We start from the raw sequence: 20,508 nt of genomic DNA, 5'->3' as shown, positions 1-20,508 counted from the left end.
TAGGTTTAGGTCCGGTGCTGTATATATCCAGCATGATTATGCATGCATGCAAAATAACCCTGACACTCCTAACCCTGGCAGTCCTATTCATGAATAGGATATCTAGTGCCTTTTTTGTTTCGCTGATGAGTGCTAATTACAAGAATAGAATACTGATTATGCATCAGTGCCAAATACCACTCATCAGAACCCTTATCCTGATTCCAAATAGAGCATTATTTTGAGGAGGAGGTATGATTGATGAGCATTACAACTAAACCACAGTATGCGAAGGCGCTAATGGCATTGCCTGCATGAAATAACTATCAATTGAGTGGAATATATTACTGGCGACATTACCGAAATTAAGATTTATACTCTTACTAACCAAAGCTTTTCCTCAACCCATCTTATGTCCTCATAATAATATTGTGGATTGTAATGAAGATGAGAATACTAAACTGTCCTGAAAACATTCTGATGAGTCATCACAGTTAGTGTCCTATTTTGCACCTCACAGTATACTGGGAAGCAAGGCTTCCACCTGTATTCTTACATAGACCCCTGTTTGGCCATGTCCACTGACAACACCTCCAATGTATTCTTTGCTCTTTCATTGTGTAAACAGCTCGAGAGGCCTGCATCCGTGCAGTCTCCCTGGATGTGGTCCGGAGTCCGGACCACTCCTTGTAATAAAAGTGACATTGTGCCAGTCCACTCTCTACCTTGATTATTTCTAATGTGAGTTCTAAATAATCCTCTACAGGATTGTGATACTTCTTGAAAAATAATTGCGATATTATATTTTTCCATATCGCCCACCCCTAATTATAGCACTTCTAACTGACTAAGTTATGGTAGTTATAATGTGCTGTTCCACTGAGGATATTAATGCATTATGACCAGCACTTGTAATACATTATAAATGTTGTTATAAGTTGTTATATGTTTTATAAATATTTATTTGTAAATTATACCATTATAGATGCGACCTTAATATAAAGTCTTACCAGAAAGTGTTCCTTATATTATGTTCAGAAAGATCTAGTCTTTACCTGCTCAGCCATTTCCTTACATCACCCTTAACTGCCTAGTCTGTATACTCCAGTGAATTCACTGTCCCAGAAGTCATTTTGTAAGCAGAACTGCAGACCTGCAGAAGTGAATGAGAGAGAGGGAGATTTTAAATTATCTAATGATGCATGTAGTTTTTTTTTCCATGCATACTAAGCAGTCCTGTAGAACTACCATCTCCAGGCCCAAAATGCTTGCTAAATGAGAGAAAAACAACTGGCTACTTGATTGGTGCTTTGATTTGCATTTCACTGTCAAAGTAGAAGCTTTATTGAATGCATTTATTTCTATTTTCATGGTTTTCATTGCTCGCCTCTTAACCTTTATTTGTGCAGGGTTTGCTAACTCACAGTTAGACTTAGAACACATTAATCTGGGACCAGCCCAGTACAGTCCCAAATTTATAGTGTTGTCCACTGAACAGCTCCACTGGAGCGTTTGGGGGTTCAATGCCTTGCTCAAGGCACTTGAACGGTGGATGTTGATCATTCATTTCCCCACCCAGGCTTTTCCTAAATGTTCCTGGGGGATTTAGCTGGGAACCTTTAGGCCATAAGCATGCTCCTCTAATCTTCACCACTGCTGCCCCATTTTATGATGTCTTACTGTCAAGCCTCTTCCTCTGTCACCATATTTGGAGGAAAAAATTATACAGCACTTAATTTAACTCGCACAATCCCTAATTGACCTCAAGCATTTACCACATCATTTGCAATTTAAGATGATTCAAACCAAGCTCAAACGGTATTTAAAAATGAGCTGAGTTTTGAGTTCTGGCTCAATGATTGGTTTGACTTTTAAGGTCAAGTTTTAATGAATTGAGTTGTGTGGTAGTGATTTTGTAAAGTAAGTGGAGATGTTGAGTGGAAACTAAAGTATAAAGTAATTTTTTTTTACTATAATTTTTATCCCACTATTTACCCATGTTTTTCATCCAGTGTCAATTATATAATATAATCCTGGGCGTCAAATGTGTCTGAGCAAATTGGTATTTTTGTCCTACACAAAGAATTCCCATTGACAATGAATGGAGAATTTACGTCATAAGCCGCATAAGTCGGGTCCAACTAGAAAGGCGCAATTCTGGGGAATTCTGGGTAGTACAGTTGGTATGATGATGATGTATGATGATTGCCCTCTGGACAACGACACTAACCACGTGTGTTTTTAAGGGGGCAGCATAGCTAAATGGGTAGAGCCCGCCTGGGAAGTAGACGGTCCTATTCCCAACCCCGGGAATCAATATGTTGTAGTGTCCCTGAGCAAGACACACCCTAACTGCTCCTCAAGTGCTGCACTAATGGTGTTCACTGCTAGTTATAGGATGGGTATAAGTGCAGAGGACAAATTTCACATACTGTATGTGCAAATATACTTACTTACTTAGGCCCGTCGCTCCCAGTGGAGCATAGGCCATCAACGACTCTTCTCCATCCAACACGGTTTTGGGCTTTCCTTTCCGCCTCTCCCCAGCTGATTCCCTGTCTCTTCAGCTCCGCCTCAGTGTCCCGCCTCCAGGTGTTCCTAGGCCGCCCTCTCTTCCGCTTCCCCTGGGGGTTCCAAGTCAGTGCCTGGCGCGTTGTACTAGCTGCCGGTTTCCTCAGGGTGTGGCCAATGTGCAAATATACAGTGACTATTACTTTAGTCCTCGTTGGTGTAATTGTGAAGTCAAGTTCCTGAACCTATCCACTATTGACCTGCCAGTGTATTAGTCCAGCATTATAATGAAGCTGGCAGGGAAAAGACTTGCTCTCTGCATAAACTATTAAGGAAGAAATATAGAAAAAATAGAAATAGAAAATACATTTTCCTTATTGTCTAAGGAGTTTTTGTTTTGTTTTGTGTGGGTGGTGAAAGCAGAATGCAAAATAGAGGGGAACAACAACATACAGTATACAACTGTTTAAATTTTAGTTTTGAAAATCTAATTGCCATCAATTTCTGTGGATATTTGCTTCACACCACATATCAAGCTTTATTGCAATGAGTTTGTTCTAATGTTCTTCAACCTGTCATGTCACTCCATCTGTGCTGAGAAGCTGTCACTCTGACAGTCAGCCTCTCGAAGGACAAAACACGATCTTAGTACCAGTTTATAGCCAAGTTATACTGGTGTTCTCGACAGAATCATCATAGGATGATCATGGCAGAAATGAGTGACAGTATGAGACCACAGATATTACAATAACACATTGCAGTTCCAGGAGAATGTAGGTGTACCAGATGGCTATTATCCTTCCACCATACATTCACATGTCCATCACTTATATCAGTAAAGGTCCTTACAAACTGGGAGGATTTCTTTCCCTCCTCGATTAATTCACCCAAAAAACATGTAAATGTATTTGAAACTGTTGTTTGTGTAGCCTACATACAGTATATACAATATATAATAGTGATAAGATGATGCAATTAAAGCAATGAGCACTCATCAATCAGTCAATAATTATAACACTTTATGAAGCGTTTCATAATGACGTATGAAGACAAGCATTATAACATTGCTAAACTGCTTGGCACTGAGTTGCATTGTAATAATTTTGCAGCTTCATAATCACTATTATACTGTGTTATAAATAATCAATCTGATATATTAAAATGCAAGTCACTATCAGTGTCCGTTTGCTAAAATATAAAATCTATGCAAGAACAAACCACAACATAACTTTAATTGTTTAATGGATCATAACAGAACAAATAGCCTGTGTAGTGTTGGTAAGGAGGTCAAACATAGTTTTTTTATCGCAGATCAGAACAGTGAGCTGAAAGTAAAACGCTTCGACCACTAAATGTACCCCTAAAAAAAGATAAAATCTAATCTGAATGTGCGTATATCCATCACTCAGATTTCTTTTTTTGTAATATCTTGTTTGTAGCAATTAATTATTGCCACTTGGGGAAAACTGGAAGTGTTTAACTATTTGAATAGTGTTTACCCCTATTCTGAAGAAATAGCAGAACTACAAGGTAACAACATGTAGCAACGCTGAGCTTGTAGATATATTTCTGGCGAAGACTTGCTTGGGAAACAAGAGCAGACCAAGTACAGTTACAACTCCGGTCTGTTTCACTAAGAATAGATTGAGGGTTTAAGTGTTTAAAATCTCCCAGCTGCAAGGGAGAGAACAAACTTTGGCAGACGCACGAATGAGGGCACAAAGCGGGTCAGCCAGGAGGGAGATGAAACTTGTTTCAGGAGAAATTTTAAGGACAAATAATCAACCACTTTCCGACCATTAATGTCTCGTATCCCATAGCGCCTTGCAAGGTCACAGTTCATCAGTACTTTCCCCGTCATTGACATGAGCTTTTTATCTCTCGCCAGGGCTACAATGCACTTCCCACTCAGCTCTGTGGATTCTCCATTGGCAAACATTTGCTTTATCTGAGGATCCACACTCATGGAGGTGTCCTCCAGTACAAATTTAGTAATCAGTTCTGTCTGCACTGGCCCGGGCCACAGGCTGACCGAGGCCACCCCTCTACTTTTCAGTTCAACGGCAGCGTCTGCTGCTAGCCTGTCACAAGCAGCTTTACCAACGCCATAGGGCACATTGAAGAGATACCGCAGCCCTCCCATGGACGAGATGACAACAATCAAGCCTCGGCCCTGTGCCACCATTAACCGTGAGGCATACACAGTGCAGAAGTAGTGGCCTCAAAGACCTGTGTTATTTATGATATCCCACATGGATGGTTCAGCCTCCCAGAACGTCTTTCCCATATTCTGAAATACAACCGGCACACCAGCATAGGCGTTGTTAACAAGGATGTCTAGTCTCCCGTTTTGTTCCCGTTTGATCTGTTCGAACAGTTTGTCAATGTCTTCATCCTTCGAGGAATCACAGATCACCGGAACACGTGTCCCACCCCGTTCCTTGACCTCTGCTGCGGTGAGTTTGAGCGTCATCTCCTGGCGACCTGTAATGTAGACCGTAGCCCCGGCTTCTGATAATTGTAGAGCTATTCCCCTGCCACCAAACACACCCAGCCTGAAAGGGACATTCTTACCTGGTGGTCACCAAGTTCCTTGGTGCATGTAATGTCAACAGAACTCCTCCTATGAATCGTCTAGCGGCTAGCCTATACCTCAAAGATGTTTGTGGTCTACTAAGTTTATTAATACTTGAGTCAAATAAAAGTCAAGAGTGCAGACATTTTTGTAACATTATAGCTTTTATATTGGAGTATTGCTACTTTCGCTTAAATAAAATAATCTGATCATTTATTCCCACACTGTGTAATACTGATGACATCAGGGATCTCCATACATGGACATGATAAAAGGGACACATACAGACAGATAGAGATGTTTGGTTACGGTTCTGACAGAGTGGCAAAACACAATTTTCTGGCCTTGACAGCCCATACATCCAAACTGAAAAGTCTTATTGTATTAAACAATGTTAAACTCACTTTGACACTCAATTTCCCAATCGATTTGCCATTCACTTTATGCATGGGCATGCCCTATAGAGCGCCGCAGTCCCTCCCCCTTTCAGAAAAAACGAGTGGCCCAGGAAATGAAAACACAATGCATTCTCCCATTGGCACTTCTAATATAATTTATTTAAAGACGGTTACGCCGCGGACAAAGCCAACTCGGATCGTGACAAATCATGACAATGAACACAATGTTTTGGGCCGATCAAATCATTAGAAAGAAGAAAAGAAAGTCAGGAGACAACACTATTTGTTTTGTTTTTCGTCAACATTGTGTTCGTTGTCATGATTTGTCACGATCCGAGTTGGCTTTGTCCGCGGCGTAACCGTCTTTAAATAAATTATATTAGAAGTGCCGATGGGATTTCATTTCCTGGGCCACTCGTTTTTCTGAAAGGGGGAGGGACTGCGGCGCTCTATAGTGACAAAGCCCTGGACCGGAAGTTCACAGAATGCACTGAAACTATAGGTTACTTTAGTAACCCCAGTTATTTAAACGACTGAGCGAGGTGAATCGCCCTATGGGGAGTGCCATCTCTGGCATGAACACACAGAATTAAACCATATACTTCACGAACAATTTCATTGGTCGGGACTTCTACCCGCCCATGGCATGATCACCCCTCCCACCGGGGTGATAACGTTCCTCTCATGCCATACGGGTCATTCCATGTTAACCAGATTGGCTTCTGCTTAGTTAAGTCAGAAGGGTAGTCTTTCGGGCGATTCACCTCGCTCAGTCGTTTAAATAACTGGGGTTACTAAAGTAACCTATAGTTATTTTAAACTCCTTCACTCAGTGAATCGCCCTATGGGGAAATATAAACTCCCGTATAGCTACCTACCAGTTGAACAAGTCCCAACCAACGTCACAGGCTTTTTTACCCGTGACGGCCAACTCAGGAAGCGACGTCTAAAACGGCATGAGCCATTGCAGACGGCACCACATCCAAGTTATTCGGCGAAAGTCGAAGGGGGGGCGACCAGCCCGCCGCTGTACAGACATCCTGAATGGGGACACTTTCGGCGAGCGCCCAGGAAGCAGACATACCCCAGTAGAGTGAGCCCTCAAGCCCCCTGGGGGCTCCACTCCTCCCTCGGCGTATGCCAAACGAATGGCTTCCACAATCCATTGTGAAAGTCTTACCTTCGTCATCGGATTTCCCTTACTTCGGGAACCCCATGACACGAACAGTTGATCCCCATTCCTGAAAGGAGCAGTTCTGTCCACATAGTGTCTCAGTGCTCTGACCGGGCATAGGCAATTCAACCTCCTATCCTCCACAGAGGAGAAAGGTGGCGGGTGAAATGCCATCAGATCGACCGGGGCGCAGCCAGAGGGGAAATTCTTAGGCAAGAACGCGAGGCTCGGCCTAATAGAGACTCTAGAGTCGTTCCCGCTGAATCTCATGCAGCTCGGGTTGACCGAAAGCGCATGTATGTCGCTGGCTCGCTTCGCAGTCGTCAAAGCGACCAGCAGAACAGTCTTTAGTGTGAGGAACTTCAAGTCCACTGTCCCCAGTGGCTCGAAGGGGTCCTGCGAAAGGGCGCCCAGTACCAGAGTCAGGTCCCATGACGGGACCAGAGATCTGGAAACTGGACAGGCTCGCCTAACGCCCGCCATGAAACGACGGACTAGTAGGTTCTCACCTACTGTCTTGCCGTCTACCCCCACGTGGTACGCCGAAATGGCCGCCAGGTTGACCTTCACAGAGGATTGGCCTAGACCTCTGTCCAGGAATTCCTGCAAGAAGGTCAGAATGTGCCTCACCGAAGCCTGAAACGGGATAACCCGTACAGGCCTGGCCGCACACCAACGTTCGAACACGGTCCGTGCCGTGTTGTATCGTTGTCTAGTAGACGGGGCTCTCGCCCCTAGAATCGTCGTGATGACGTTCGGGGGCAGGCCTTCGGCATCCAGGTTCAGCCCCTCACGGGCCAGACCCAGAGGTCCAGGTCCTGTGGACGTGGATGGAAGATCTCCTGCCCCGCTTGGGTGAGCAGGTCCCTCCGCAGCGGGAGCTGCCAGGGCCGGTCGTACAGGAGTGGGACTATGTCCGACCTCCAAGACCCCCAAGCCGGGGCCACCAGTAGCATGCATAGGCCCTGAGTCCTCACCCTGGCCAGGGCGGGGGGGATCAGGGGCAGAGGAGGGAATGCATAAAGCAGGCCCCTCGGCCAAGGGTGCGCCAACGCATCCATGCCCAGAGACGGGGACCCTGTCAGGGAGAAGAAGTACTGACACTTCGTGTTTTCTTCCGACGCGAACAGGTCCGCCACCGGCGTGCCGTATCTGGCCCACATCTGAGCTGCTACTTCCTTGTGCAGCGACCATTCGTGGTAGCGGAGTGGGCCTCTGGACAACAGGTCGGCTCCTGTGTTCAGGAGTCCTGGGACATGGCAGGCCGTGATCGACAGCAGATGCTCGTGGCACCATGTCAGTAGCCTGTGTGCCAACGTGTGCAGGCGCAGGGATTTGAGCCCTCCCTGCTTGTTGACATAGCACATTGTCGTGGTGTTGTCGGTTCGAACCAGAACGTGACACCCCTGGATAAGCGGTTTGAAGTGCCGCAGGGCAAGGAAGACCGCCAGGAGCTCCAGATAGTTGATGTGTGCACGCCTCATGGCTCCGTGCCACACTCCTCTGGCCGTCCTGCCGTCGTGGGTGGCCCCCCACCCCGACATGCTGGCGTCCGTGGTGACGATCTTCCTGGTAAGGGTCTGTCCCAGGGGAACACCCTCCACCAGGACACCTCTGTTCGACCACCACTTCAGGGCGAGTACACAGCCTGCAGATACCGTCACTCGCCGTAACAGGCACCTGGTGGGCACACCTAGGGACCTTATCCATCTCTGGAAAGGTCTCATGTATAGCCTGCCCAGCCGTACTAGGGAGATGGCCGACGCCATGAGCCCGGCCATCCTTAGGCAGGTTCGGAAGGGGACCCTCTGTCCCATCCTGAACAGCGTCACGCACTGTAGGAAAGCGTCCATCCTTGCTTGGCTCAGTCGAGCCGTGTAGGAGACTGAATCCAGTGCTATGCCTATGAAGTCTATCAACCTTGTGGGGACCAGAACACTCTTCTCGTGATTGATGGTGAACCCCAGGGAGGTCATGTGGAGCACCACTTGAGTGGTGTTCCGCATCGCCTCTCGTGCAGAGTCCGCGCTTAGTAGCCAATCGTCGATGTAGCTCGCTACGCGGAGACCCAGACACCGCAGCGGGGCAATCGCTGCCTCGGTGCATTTCACAAAGACCCTGGGGCTCAGGGACATCCCAAAGGGGGAGGACAGTGTACTCGTACACTCTCCCCTTGAAACCGAACTTCAGGAATTTCCTGTGAGGTGGGTAAATGGGAATATGAAAATAGGTGTCTTTCAGGTCTATCAACGTGAACCAGTCGTTCGGACGTATGGAACGTACGAGGGACTTGGCCGTCAGCATTTTGAAGTTGAAGGTCTTGAGGTACCGATTGAGAGCCCGTAGGTCCAGTATCGGACGTAGCCCCCCCCCTTTTTTCTTGACCAGGAAGTAGCGGGAGTAAAAACCGCTGCGACTCTGAGTCAATGGTACCTCTCTGACGGCCTTCTTCTCCAGCAGGAACTGAATCTCTGTCTGGAGCACTTCTGCCGCTTGCCCACGAGCTTCGGAGAAGAGGACTTCTGCGAAAGCGGGTGGTCTCATAGCAAACTGGAGCCTGTAGCCCTTTGCTATGGTGCGTAGGACCCAGGGGGATGCTCCGCACAGTTCCCACTGCAGTCGGCATCGAGCCAGAGGGTTCTCTGTGGCCATGGGAGCCTCCACTGTGGCAGTGGAGCTCCCTGGACGAGAGAAAAATTGGGCATGACCCGTCCACACTCGTGACGAGTGTGCCCGTCGAAAGGGTGCACTCGGCACCGGAAATAGGTCCCGTCTCATTGTGTCGGGAAACCCAGGGGTTTCCCTCCACAGCGAGCTCATGCCCCCCCGATATTGTTGTTGTTTGTGTTTTTTTGGGCAAAGCCTTTATTACAGAAACAGGACAGAGTTGATCTCCTGCTGGAGAATCTGACCCTCTTCGCCGTGTGCCTCGGAGTAGAGGACTTCTCCGAATGCAGGGGGCCTCATAGCGAACCGGAGCCTGTAACCTCTCGCTATGGAGCGGAGAACCCAAGAAGACGCTCCGCACAGTTCCCACTGTGTCAGGCGACGCGCAAGGGGGTTCTCCATCGCCAGGGGAGCGCGTGGTCGCACAGGGCCACGGGCCCGGACATGGCGGGAACCCGTGCCATGAACCTCAACCTCTTGTGGGGCGGCTTGGGAGTGCAGTCCGAGACTACTACGCCCAGCGCAAGCCCTGAGGCGGGTTTGATGGGGGAAGACGTCAGGGTGCGTCTCCCCCGTGGAGGGCGGCGGTGCGGCTGCTGGAGGGCGGCGGCGTTGGTCAGCGGGGCATGGGGGACGTTTGTCCCTCACGTCCACGGAGGGAGCTCTTGGAGGAGCTCGTTGTCCGTCATCCACCTTGAAAACAGCCTATCTAGAATGCTAAGCAGCTAGGGTGGCATCGGCCATCCAACGAGGTTGCTACTCCCGACCTCGAAAAGGTTAGCTAAAAGCTAAACAAACCTAGCTTCACAATGTACATACCTGTAATGTTGAGGGAAGCAGTCGGTAGTCGAGGGTCGCTGGGGAACCACGTCGAGTGAGACTCGTGCCATTTGCCGCTGCGTGAGGTAGTAGTAGCGGTAGTCGTCGGTGGAGGCCTAGGACTGCATCCGACATCCCGTTGTCGCAACCACCCGGCTCGAGGGAGCCTCGTTGGTGGGTTGACGAGATCCCGCTGGAGGGAGAGCAGCACCAAGAGCCAGCCGGCGAGGCCTGGCTGATGTCTTGGGTCTGGCTCCACAGGTCTGTTTACCAGTGTGGTGAAGAGCGTGTGGAGCTTGTTGTTGGCGGTCCGAGCCGCCTTCTTGGCAGGGGAGGAGCCCAGGAAGGACTCGTCATGGTGTCTCCGAGACGCGTCAGGGTTGAGGGGTCTGGAGAGAGAGGACGAGGCGGTGGGGGCTGGGTTCTTGTTAGTATCCATGCCAACTAGAGTGGAGTTTTCACAAACACTCAAGATAGCAGAGAAAACAAACCACCCGCAGGCTCTTGCTAGTTAGAGTGGAGTTTACACAGAGCACTCAAAAATAGCAGAGAAATTACTAGAACCTGGGTTACTTTCGTAACCTAGCAGGGAGAGTACTAGAACTAGAGTTACTTTCGTAACTACTAGGACCGTAGTCACTGTCCGCGTGTTGTCACGTAGGTTATTGTTTACACTAATAAGCCCAGTGGTGAGGCCTCGTCTTTTGGCGATGGCCTGGCAAATTGCGCTCCGGTTTTTACCGCGGGAGCGTGTAAAAGGCCGGAGGCGGAGAGTAGCTTCGGCGGCGAGTCAACTAGAGCCGTTGTCACCCCTGCAGGCCATCTTGGGTGTTGGTGTAGCTTGAAGAAGGAACCCGCAGTCCAAGATATTGTAGAAGCACTTCTCTTTTAAGTTATAAGGTTGGAGCCCGTTTTTCAGCGGGCTTAGGTACCTTCTTAGCCGGAGCGTAGTTGTGCCCCTCCCCCTGGCTCCAGGTGCAGGCTGCTGCCTGTCTGGTGGCGGTGGATGTAGGCTTAGGACGAGCCCCTGTATTGGGGCGCTGGGTCAGAGTGGAGAATGTGTTCTCAGATCAAAACCCGGGTCGTCCAAGTTGGCATCGCCGTGGGCGATGCGGGCCTCAACCCGCTGAAGACGCCTCTGCTTCCGCCGGAAGGAAAGGGGAAGACAGCATGGACAGAAGCCAGGAGCAAGGATGGCCTGGCGAAGAAGTCCAGGCAAAGGCACAGCTTGTGTGGAGGTCATCTACAGCCAGAAGGTTGGAGCATGACCTGTGGAGACAGACCCTCTGTGGAGTAGCTGCTAAGCTACTAGCCTTGGTGCTAGTGGATGCTGGGTTCTTGTCAGTATCCATGTTAACTAGAGTGGAGTTTTCACAAACACTCAAGATAGCAGAGAAAACAAACCAACCACAGGCTCTTGCTAGTTAGAGTGGAGTTTACACAGAGCACTCAAAAATAGCAGAGAAATTACTAGAACCTGGGTTACTTTCGTAACCTAGCAGGGAAAGTACTACAACCAGAGTTACTTCAGTAACTACTAGGACCGTGGTCACTATCCGCGGGTCGTCACGTGGGTCAAGTGGGTTATTGTTTACACTAATAAGCCCAGTGGAGGGGCCTCGTCTTTCGGCGATGGCCTGGAAGATGCACTCCGATTTTTACCGCGGGAGCGTGTAAAAGGCCGGAGGCGGAGAGTAACTTCGGCGGCGAGTAAACCAACGTCTTTCGGCGGCAAGTAAACAAAGCTGGGCCGCGTCGGTGATGTGTATTCAGCGGCGCGGAGCGTAGCGGCGAGTTAGCTCGCGTCTTTCGGCGTCAGGCTAACAAGGCAGGGCCGCGTCTAAGGCTCGTTGTGTAGGCGAGTGCAAGCTAGCAGACAGCCCGGTCTTACGGCGCGGGAGGAGGCTAACGTTGTGTAACAGCGAGGCTAAGTGGCGTCTCTCGGCGCTGCACCAGCGAGCAAAAGCTAGCCGAGGAGGGCCTCTAGCTAGAGCTAACGACCGGAGGAGGAAGCTGGCTAGCGGGCTAACAAACTCTACACTGCACAAGACCTTTGTTACGCTTCTCAGCGGCCGGTAAACACTTACGTGGTCTTTTGCAAGATACGTGTCGTCGTGAAGAGGGCTACCGGAGGGTTTGCAGAACACTGTGAATCTCTTGGTACAAGCCGATGGCCCGTCTTTGGTGAGATACGGTTTCAACAGGTAATAACAAACAGGTAGCGTGGCTTAACGTGCGTTCAGCAAGCAGAAGACAATCGGAATGACCCGTATGGCATGAGAGGAACGTTATCACCCCGGTGGGAGGGGTGATCATGCCATGGGCGGGTAGAAGTCCCGACCAATGAAATTGTTCGTGAAGTATATGGTTTAATTCTGTGTGTTCATGCCAGAGATGGCACTCCCCATAGGGCGATTCACTGAGTGAAGGAGTTTAAAATAACTCTAGCGGAGACGAGTACAGGCATGAACAAACATACTTTTTGAATGACTGTGAACTTGGTAAAAAATCACACCTATATGAAGTGAGGGGCGCTCTTGTCGGCGTACATCATCCAATAAAAAATGAATATACTTCTTCATCAATTAATTTGTCAATTTATGTTATTATCTTTTAACCATGATACAATTTAATACAACTCATATTTTGATCATGTAAGATGACAACAGAATGTGTGTGATTGATATATACATAAGCCCCGAGCTGTTGTGCTCAGAAAAGCCCATTTGCTCAGACACATACTATATGACGTAAATTCTCCTATCATTGTCAATGGCAAATGTGACACGTGTAAGGACGAAAAGTTGTATATACTGTAGGAGAAAAAAATCACACCCGTGTGAAGTGAGGGGCTCTAATAAGTCTAACTTATGTTGCTATGATTGACGGTGTCAAAACAAACATTAAATTAACTTTATTGTAATGGCATTTAAAGTTTGTGTTAGGAACAAGATGACGTAAGTTGTCTCTTTGTTGTTAATGGCGTTTCATTTTTGTGTTTGCACCGTTTGTCACCATTACATCACCATATCACCATGAGTTAGACTTTAATACATTAGCGCCCCTCACTTCACACGGGTATGATTTTTAAAACAAAATTGAACTAAAAACAAAATTGAACCTGTATACTCAATAATCAATTTGGACATATGAAAGAAAACATCACAGATATTCCTGATACCTTGTGTTCTGATTTGCAAACAATATAATTATATTGACGTCTCGAAAGAGCATAATAATAGTTTCTGCAATGCTGGTTTCTGCAATGCTGGCTCTCAGTTTTTGAGCAGGCAGTATTAAGTATCACGAGAATTTTGCGAGTGAATGAAAGGCAACAGCCTTTAAATCACTTTATTTTAGATCGTTTTTGAGGGGAGCTTGCCCCTCCTATGCACAGCTTTGTGTGTGTGTGTGTGTGTGTGTGTGTGTGTGTGTGTGTGTGTGTGTGTGTGTGTGTGTGTGTGTGTGTGTGTGTGTGTGTGTGTGTTTGTGTGATTCTTTGCCCCTTTGGTTTGGTTTTACAATGCCTATTGTGGGGCGGCAGTGGCTCAGGGGTAAGAACCGCAAGGTTCCCAGTTCGAACCCGGGCTCCCCCAGAGTTAGTGTGAAAGTGTCCTTGAGCAAGACTTGGTGCCTTGCATGGTTTCCTCCAGCAACGGTGTGTGAATGTGTGTGTGAATGGGTGAATGCCTTGGAATGCCACACGCCTTGGATAAAGGCGCTATATAAATGCACCATTCACCATTTTATGTTTATTTTATGTTGTAATGCATTATACATTTACATTTATAAGTCACTATAATGCAAGTGGTCATTGGGTGTAAGTAAGGTTTTAACATTCCTGGAGCTGTAGGCATAAACAGGTTGTTTGTTGTTCTTGTTTAAATGTAATTGTAAGCTTTTTCACTTTACTTAAAGCGCCTAATGATATTGGTTGTGCTGAAGAATCGATAGCCTTCTTCAGCAGTTCTTTGGGATGGTTGAGGTGGCACTACACTACAGTATCACACCACTGCCATATAAAGCAGCCGTTAAGCTGCTGTATACAGGTAGTTCTATAGAGGTTTTCTAACTTAATTCAGTTCTGATGGTTCTATATCGCACCATTTGACAAAGGTGCTATACAGTATATAGCACTAAAACAGATTTTTGTTGCTGTGGTGTAGACGTTTTTGTTTTGTGTGTGCTTCTTTTCTGTCTGCATTCCTTATTCTGGAATCTTACTATTTCCCCCCGTAACGGGTGCCTGGAGAACAGTTTTTTGAGAGACATAATTTGGAGATTCATTCCTAATCCACCAGCATCCACGTTAGTGACATTATAGCTGTCAGACTGCAGGACAGGACAGCTGGGTAGGCTGCCTCCCCTCATCAGTAAAGGAGACTCACACATATGTACAAAAAAGTGCACACATGTATTGTACTAGTAAACACAACCACATGCACACACATGGACAGGTAGACGCCCGTATGCACGCAGTTGCTTTGTGTCAACATCCGGGTGATATTACTGCAGGTGCATGCTGCCATGTGTACAGAGTGTGGTATAGCGAACATGCAGGCTGCCATGCACATACTGTATTCCCTGCTCAAGGAGCACCGTCTCATAACTATAAAAATCCAAATCACAAGGTGAGAGTGATACTGTACAGATGAGCAGAGAATAGACACACACACGCGCACACACGCACGCGCACGCACTCATTACCCATGCATGTACTCTACATTCACTTCACCCCCCCCTCTGTGTCTCGCTTTGCTTTATCCTATGAAGCCAGATCCTGTTTTTCATTTCAGAGGCTTTTGTACTCAGCTGGTCTCATTTCTGTGAGAGAGTGGCGCAGTAGCTCTGGCAGCAGCAGCATAGAGACATGTCAGTGGAGGGCTGTTAATGTGCAGTACGTGCTTCCACTATGCTCAAGGGATGCATCCCTGGTCAGTCGCCTTAACTCTGATGTAAATTTGCCTAATTTATACTTAGTTACGCACACAAATGCTATTCTTTCTCTCTCTGTGCCCCCCTCCCGCTCTCTCTCTCTCTCTCTCTCTGTCTCTCTCCCATTTCTTTCATCTGCAGAGAACTTCCTTCCAAGAGTTATGCTTCTTTTCTTTTTTCTCTTTTGCCTCCTGCACCCACTGGAGAGACATTAATTTCTAACAGGACGCGTCGTGTATCTTTTTACGGGTGTTAGCTCGTAGATTTTGTAGATGTGCAAGACAAGTGGTTGGACACAGTGAAAAGCGTGTTATACATTCCTCTGCAGGAGAGATCATTCAGGATAATGATAAAGGATCTGGCTCCGGAGGTCAAACTGTATTCATCATTCCTCATAACCACAGCTGGTTGCGTTTTAGTGCTTCCGCTGCAGCTTTTATGGGAGGGATGGTCTCTGTGTCAAAGCAGTGAAAACTATCGGTCCTCCAGGTTGTTGGCCTTGTGACAAATGCTCATTGGTGCATTTTGTGTTTTATAGCGGCTTCTACGGTAGGAAGCCTCAAGTGCAGGCCTTCTTCATTCATTGTTCCCCTTCTGCATGACAGAGTGGAGCTGTTTGTGGAGCTGCCTCGGCTTCATAACTGTGAACACACATGGGGGAACAGAGAGAAATATTATGCTATTTCCATACTTGCCCGTCCTGACTGTTCCTTGGCTGTTGCTCTCTCGTTGCAGGCGACTCGGCGGGCACCTGTGGGGACCCCGGCACGCCCGCCCATGCCAGCAGAGAGGCGGGCAACTTCAAGCTGCGCAGCAAAGTGCGCTTCACCTGCACAGTGGGCCACACACTGTACGGCTCGGCAGAGAGGATCTGCTTCCCCAACGGGACCTGGTCCGGTCGACAGCCCTTCTGCAAACGTGAGGGGACTTTTGAAATGCCTGTGTAAAAATGACATGTGTGTCAGACAGCTGTGATACAAAGGAGGATAGGAGCTGCAGGCAGGTTGGATTGTAAATTTTTTGTATATCTTTTTTCAACAAATGAAACAAGCACACTCGAGGTGGTGAGCTTGTGGGTGTTTTGCACATGATCGATCTCTCAAGCACACACACACACACACGCGCGCGCGCGCATGCACGCACGCACGTACGCACGCACGCACGGTCAAATGTTCACAAACACAGTTCTGCACCAGATGGATAAGTACCTCTTTGCTGCAGTCTGGTATTTTCCGCCAGCACATGGTGCTGTTCATAGCCTCCAGATCTCCAACCAAAGAGGGGAAAGAAATTCCATTAATTACAAAGACCTAAAGCCAAGTTCCTTTTTGTAATGTGATAAATGAATCATTTCGGGTTTTGAAGATATTGCTTCGCGGTGAGCCAGCGCTACTTGGTGCATAAATTAGCCCCAGGGGTCAACAGGATATTGAGGGGAGAACAGTTTGGTGCAATTGTCTATACTGTCCAGCTAGGCACAAAACCAATGCCATTTTTAATATGACAGGACAATGTACAACTAGACCCTCAGTGCTCCTATTTCTGCCTCTCCCTCTCTTTCTATCTTTCTTTCTCCCTCCCTCTCTCTGTCTCTCTTTCTTTCTGCCTCCCTCTCTCTCTCTGTCTATCTTTCTTTCTGCCTCTCTCTCTCTCTGTCTCTCTTTCTTTCTGCCTCTCTCTCTCTGTCTCTCTTTCTTTTTGCCTCTCCCTCTCTCTCCCTCTCTTTCTTTCTCATTCAACTCATATCATATAATTTCTCCCGATCCATCTGGATGGCTGGCTGTCTTGTCATTCCGCATCTTGCTATTGGTCTCTGACCTATAGGTCTTTTTGAGTGGTGCAACCACTCCAAGGAACAGCAATGCCCGTTTTCAACTATATGTGTTCACCTATGTGTTTGTGTGACGTTAATGAGCACCAGTATATGACTATGAGTAGTTTGAGTACCAGTAGGGGCGCTGGCACACCAGTGATTTTTTTTTTTTTTTTAAGATATTTTTTGCGGCTTACGCCTTTTATTGGTTTTTTTAAGGGACAGACAGTAGGCTGACAGGAAATGGGAGAGAGATGGGGGAAGACATGCAGTAAAGGCTGTGTCGGGCTCGGGAGTCGAACCCGCGGCACACTGCGACTGGATTACCAGTCGGGTGCTCAGACGGTTACGCCACCGCCTGGGCCACCAGTGATTTTTTAACACACAGCTGAACTTCTTGTTGTCGGTCCAGGATCTAAAGACGTGTCCGCTGTTAATTAAAGTCCAGCCATCTGTTATGTATGGACGGCTGTAATCTCTAGAAAAGAGTAAATATGATTGTTCAGCTGAATATCTCGGCCATGATGCCATCCAGGCCTTCTGCGATACTTTGTGTATGTCTGTCGTCTTGTTTGATATGAATTATGCAACGATTGAGTCACACAATCGACATGGCTTACATTAGCTTATCTCTGATCCGTACATGTCTGAGGTTGGGCATGAATATTCAAATCTCTGTGTGTGTGTGTGTGTGTGTGTGTGTGTGTGTGTGTGTGTGTGTGTGTGTGTGTGTGTGTGTGTGTGTGTGTGTGTGTGTGTGTGTGTGTGTGTGTGTGTGTGTGTGTGTGTGTGTGTGTGTGTGTGTGTGTGTGTGTGTGTGTGTGTGTGTGTGTGTGTGTGCGCCCGTCTGTGAGTGTTCCGATGTGTGTCTGACATCTGGGTGCAGGAAATTGCGCCTGTGCCTACATTTCCGTCTCCTGCTGAAATCACTATTTCAAATTTTCCAGACAATTAGGTGATTGAGAGGGTAAATCAATTTAGTAATGAAACATTATTTCGAGCAGAGAGAAAACACTTGAAACAAACCCTGTACTTTTCTCCCTCGGGATTCAGCATGAAATGATCCTGTCAGGCGGAATGTCCCATAAATGGTGAAAAGAGTTGATTTAGATTGGCTCTGGTCATTGTTTAAGGCTTTTTAATGAAAACAAATGAATGCTGTTCAGTTGTTCTTGTGGTTACATGCACACATGCATGCACATGCGCACAAATGCACACACACACTCACTCACACAAGCTGCAAATGTCATCATATTTTCATATTAAGATATGTACAATTACATAGTTACAAAGTTTACAAAGTTAAATCCCTTATTTTTGCACATCACAAACATACAATGACAGGACAACACATCCCCTCCCATTTGGTTAGGCATAGTGACCAAGAGTGAGTGATCCACTTGACCACTAGTGGATCAGTTGTCCAGCCCACCCTCCCATGGGTCCTGGGGGAGGAAAAAAAAGTAGGCTAATAGATAGCCTACCCATATCCCTCCTTTGACAATGTGAGATGTAAGGTAGTTGGCTGATCGCTCTGGAGTGTTTCCAAGTTTATGTAATATAAAGGGTTGTCATCCAGCATGGAATTTTCTCGACTGAGCCTCTAATTGTGAATTTTACTTTTTCAAGCTTAAGAAAAAACATCGTCTAGGTGGATATAGACGGAGGGGAGGATGATTTCCACATGAGCAGAATCCTCCTTCGTTCCATGAGAGAAGAAAATGCGATAGCATAAGCCTGGCTGGATTGTAAAATGAATGTGTCCGTCTAGGGACCCGAAGATGGCAATAAGAGGGCATGGCTGGAGATCCACTGTCATGACATCTAAGAGAATTTATTTTTAAAAGTGACCCAAAACGTGTAATCCCAAGAAAATCGATTATTCTTTCGCACCTCTCTGTCCTTTAACTCCTCTCTTCTCTCCATTGCAGCGGTGCATTGTGGGAACCCGGGTACGCCAGCTCATGGCCGTGTTTCCCGCCTTGACGGTACCACCTTCTCCCACTCCATTGTCTATTCCTGTATGGAAGGCTATGTCCTCACAGGCATGCCCACGCGCCAGTGTCTGGCCAACGGCACGTGGTCCGGCACAGCTCCCAACTGCACATGTACGTATATCACACAGAAATAGAAACAGAAAGTGATGTTATTTCCTTCTGAGTTATGATACACCTACCATGGCTTGCTTTATCATTTCTGCATTGTGAAAAATGAATGAGGCGCTCTCACCAGTCTCCCCACGCTGTCAGAAATAGACCATATCTGGCCTGCATGGGACGTGGTCTGGCACAGTATACCACACAACAATATGAGAGTCTGAGAGAAGAGAATGAGATGCTACTGCACAGTGAAATCCTCAGTGTTAATTTAACTCCAGGTTAAATTAACACTGATAATGTTACTGTGTGCCTCATCACATTTAGCTCAGACTGTGACATTATCTGGAAGAAATGGAAGAAATGGGATTCTTCCATTTGGAAGAAATGGGATTTGTCATCGTTGCCAGAAATAGAACAACAATTAGAGAAGAAAAGAAAGTGGTGCATTTCGCACCACACCTCTGTCGTATAAGCTCTCTCCGCCTCCGGAGAGAGCAGTATAGTATGTGGCCCAGTGTATGTCACTGAGCATGACTTTACACCGTGCCAATAAGCACCATGCTGTTTCTTCAATCAGACTTTGCTCTTGCAAGATGCTCTTTCACTGAAGTAAATACATTCTTTGTCAATGGCAATAAACCCCCCTCTCTGAATAAATTAAGCCAAACGGAACAGGCCTAGAGGAGAGGGGAGGCTCTAACTGATCAACAGCAGTGGTAAAATACCGCCTCAGATTTCAAATGGCATATAAATCTTGCAGTCTCCCTCTAGCTCGCTCTCAGCAAGGCGTGAGGACTGTCAAGACAGTTTTTATCACCCGCATCCCAGCAAATGAGCCCTGTGGTAATTAAGGAGCATGTCGATCTATATTCAATTTGCACCAGAATACATATTAAACAAAATTACATATTTTCTTCTCTTTGAGCATAATCATATACCTTCTCCTGCCCTGTCTTGGTTTTGTTGGTTGAATCTCAAAAAGAAGATGAAATGGTGTGTGCCGATTTTCAAGGGTGGAATGAGCGAGCCTATGGACGTGATGCAATGTGACGCATGCGCACATAGACACACAGACGCAGAGAGAGACAAAGATAGATGGTGGAGTGAGATGGCTCTATTAAAAGGAATTACTCCGATTAGACATGCAGATAGAAGCAGGATTTCTACTTACAGTAGTTGTGCACCAAAAATAGCAGATCTGCTATATTTGGTACATGACACAATAAACAACCAAGTATATCTCAGGCTGGATCACATATCTCTCCTCCCTATGACCTGGCCGTCACAGTCCCATGGCCTGTACCACCCTGTAGTGTTGATTTCGATGACTAAAACTATGACGAAAAATGTTCGTCGACTACCTTTTCACTGAGGAAAACAAAATAAAAACAACAAGCTATGATGACAAAAACTAAGAATATAAAATAAAATATATACTGACAATTTTGTCAAATAAAAACTAAAAACTGGAGCTCTGCTCTCCTTGCAGTCCTTTGATTATGTAAAGTTAACACTGCATAATATTTTAGTGCCTGTTC

The 20,508-nt window shown here is 46.9% G+C and overlaps 2 protein-coding genes and 1 pseudogene across 4 annotated transcripts in view; 2 read left to right on the top strand and 1 right to left on the bottom strand.

Moving 5' to 3' along the window:
- Positions 1–20,508, top strand: part of cmc1 (C-x(9)-C motif containing 1) — a 307,618-nt gene that overhangs the window by 86,223 nt on the left and 200,887 nt on the right. The window lies entirely within an intron of this gene.
- The window catches only part of LOC308318953 (CUB and sushi domain-containing protein 3-like), a gene marked incomplete at its 5' end in the record, with an annotated part of 301,597 nt that overhangs the window by 231,633 nt on the left and 49,456 nt on the right, over positions 1–20,508 (top strand). The window contains 2 exons of the mRNA XM_080768691.1: positions 15,794–15,976; positions 18,803–18,979. Coding sequence (XP_080624817.1) covers positions 15,794–15,976; positions 18,803–18,979 — 360 coding nt within the window. The remainder of the gene's footprint in view (positions 1–15,793; positions 15,977–18,802; positions 18,980–20,508) is intronic.
- Positions 4,151–5,058, bottom strand: LOC308318954 (dehydrogenase/reductase SDR family member 1-like; annotated as a pseudogene). The gene has a single exon. The product of its transcript is annotated as a dehydrogenase/reductase SDR family member 1-like (transcript).

This window comes from Protomyctophum bolini (genome assembly GCF_963924005.1).
Source record: "Protomyctophum bolini genome assembly, chromosome: 7".
NCBI lineage: Eukaryota > Metazoa > Chordata > Actinopteri > Myctophiformes > Myctophidae > Protomyctophum > Protomyctophum bolini.
This window is presented reverse-complemented; position numbering and strand designations above follow the sequence as displayed.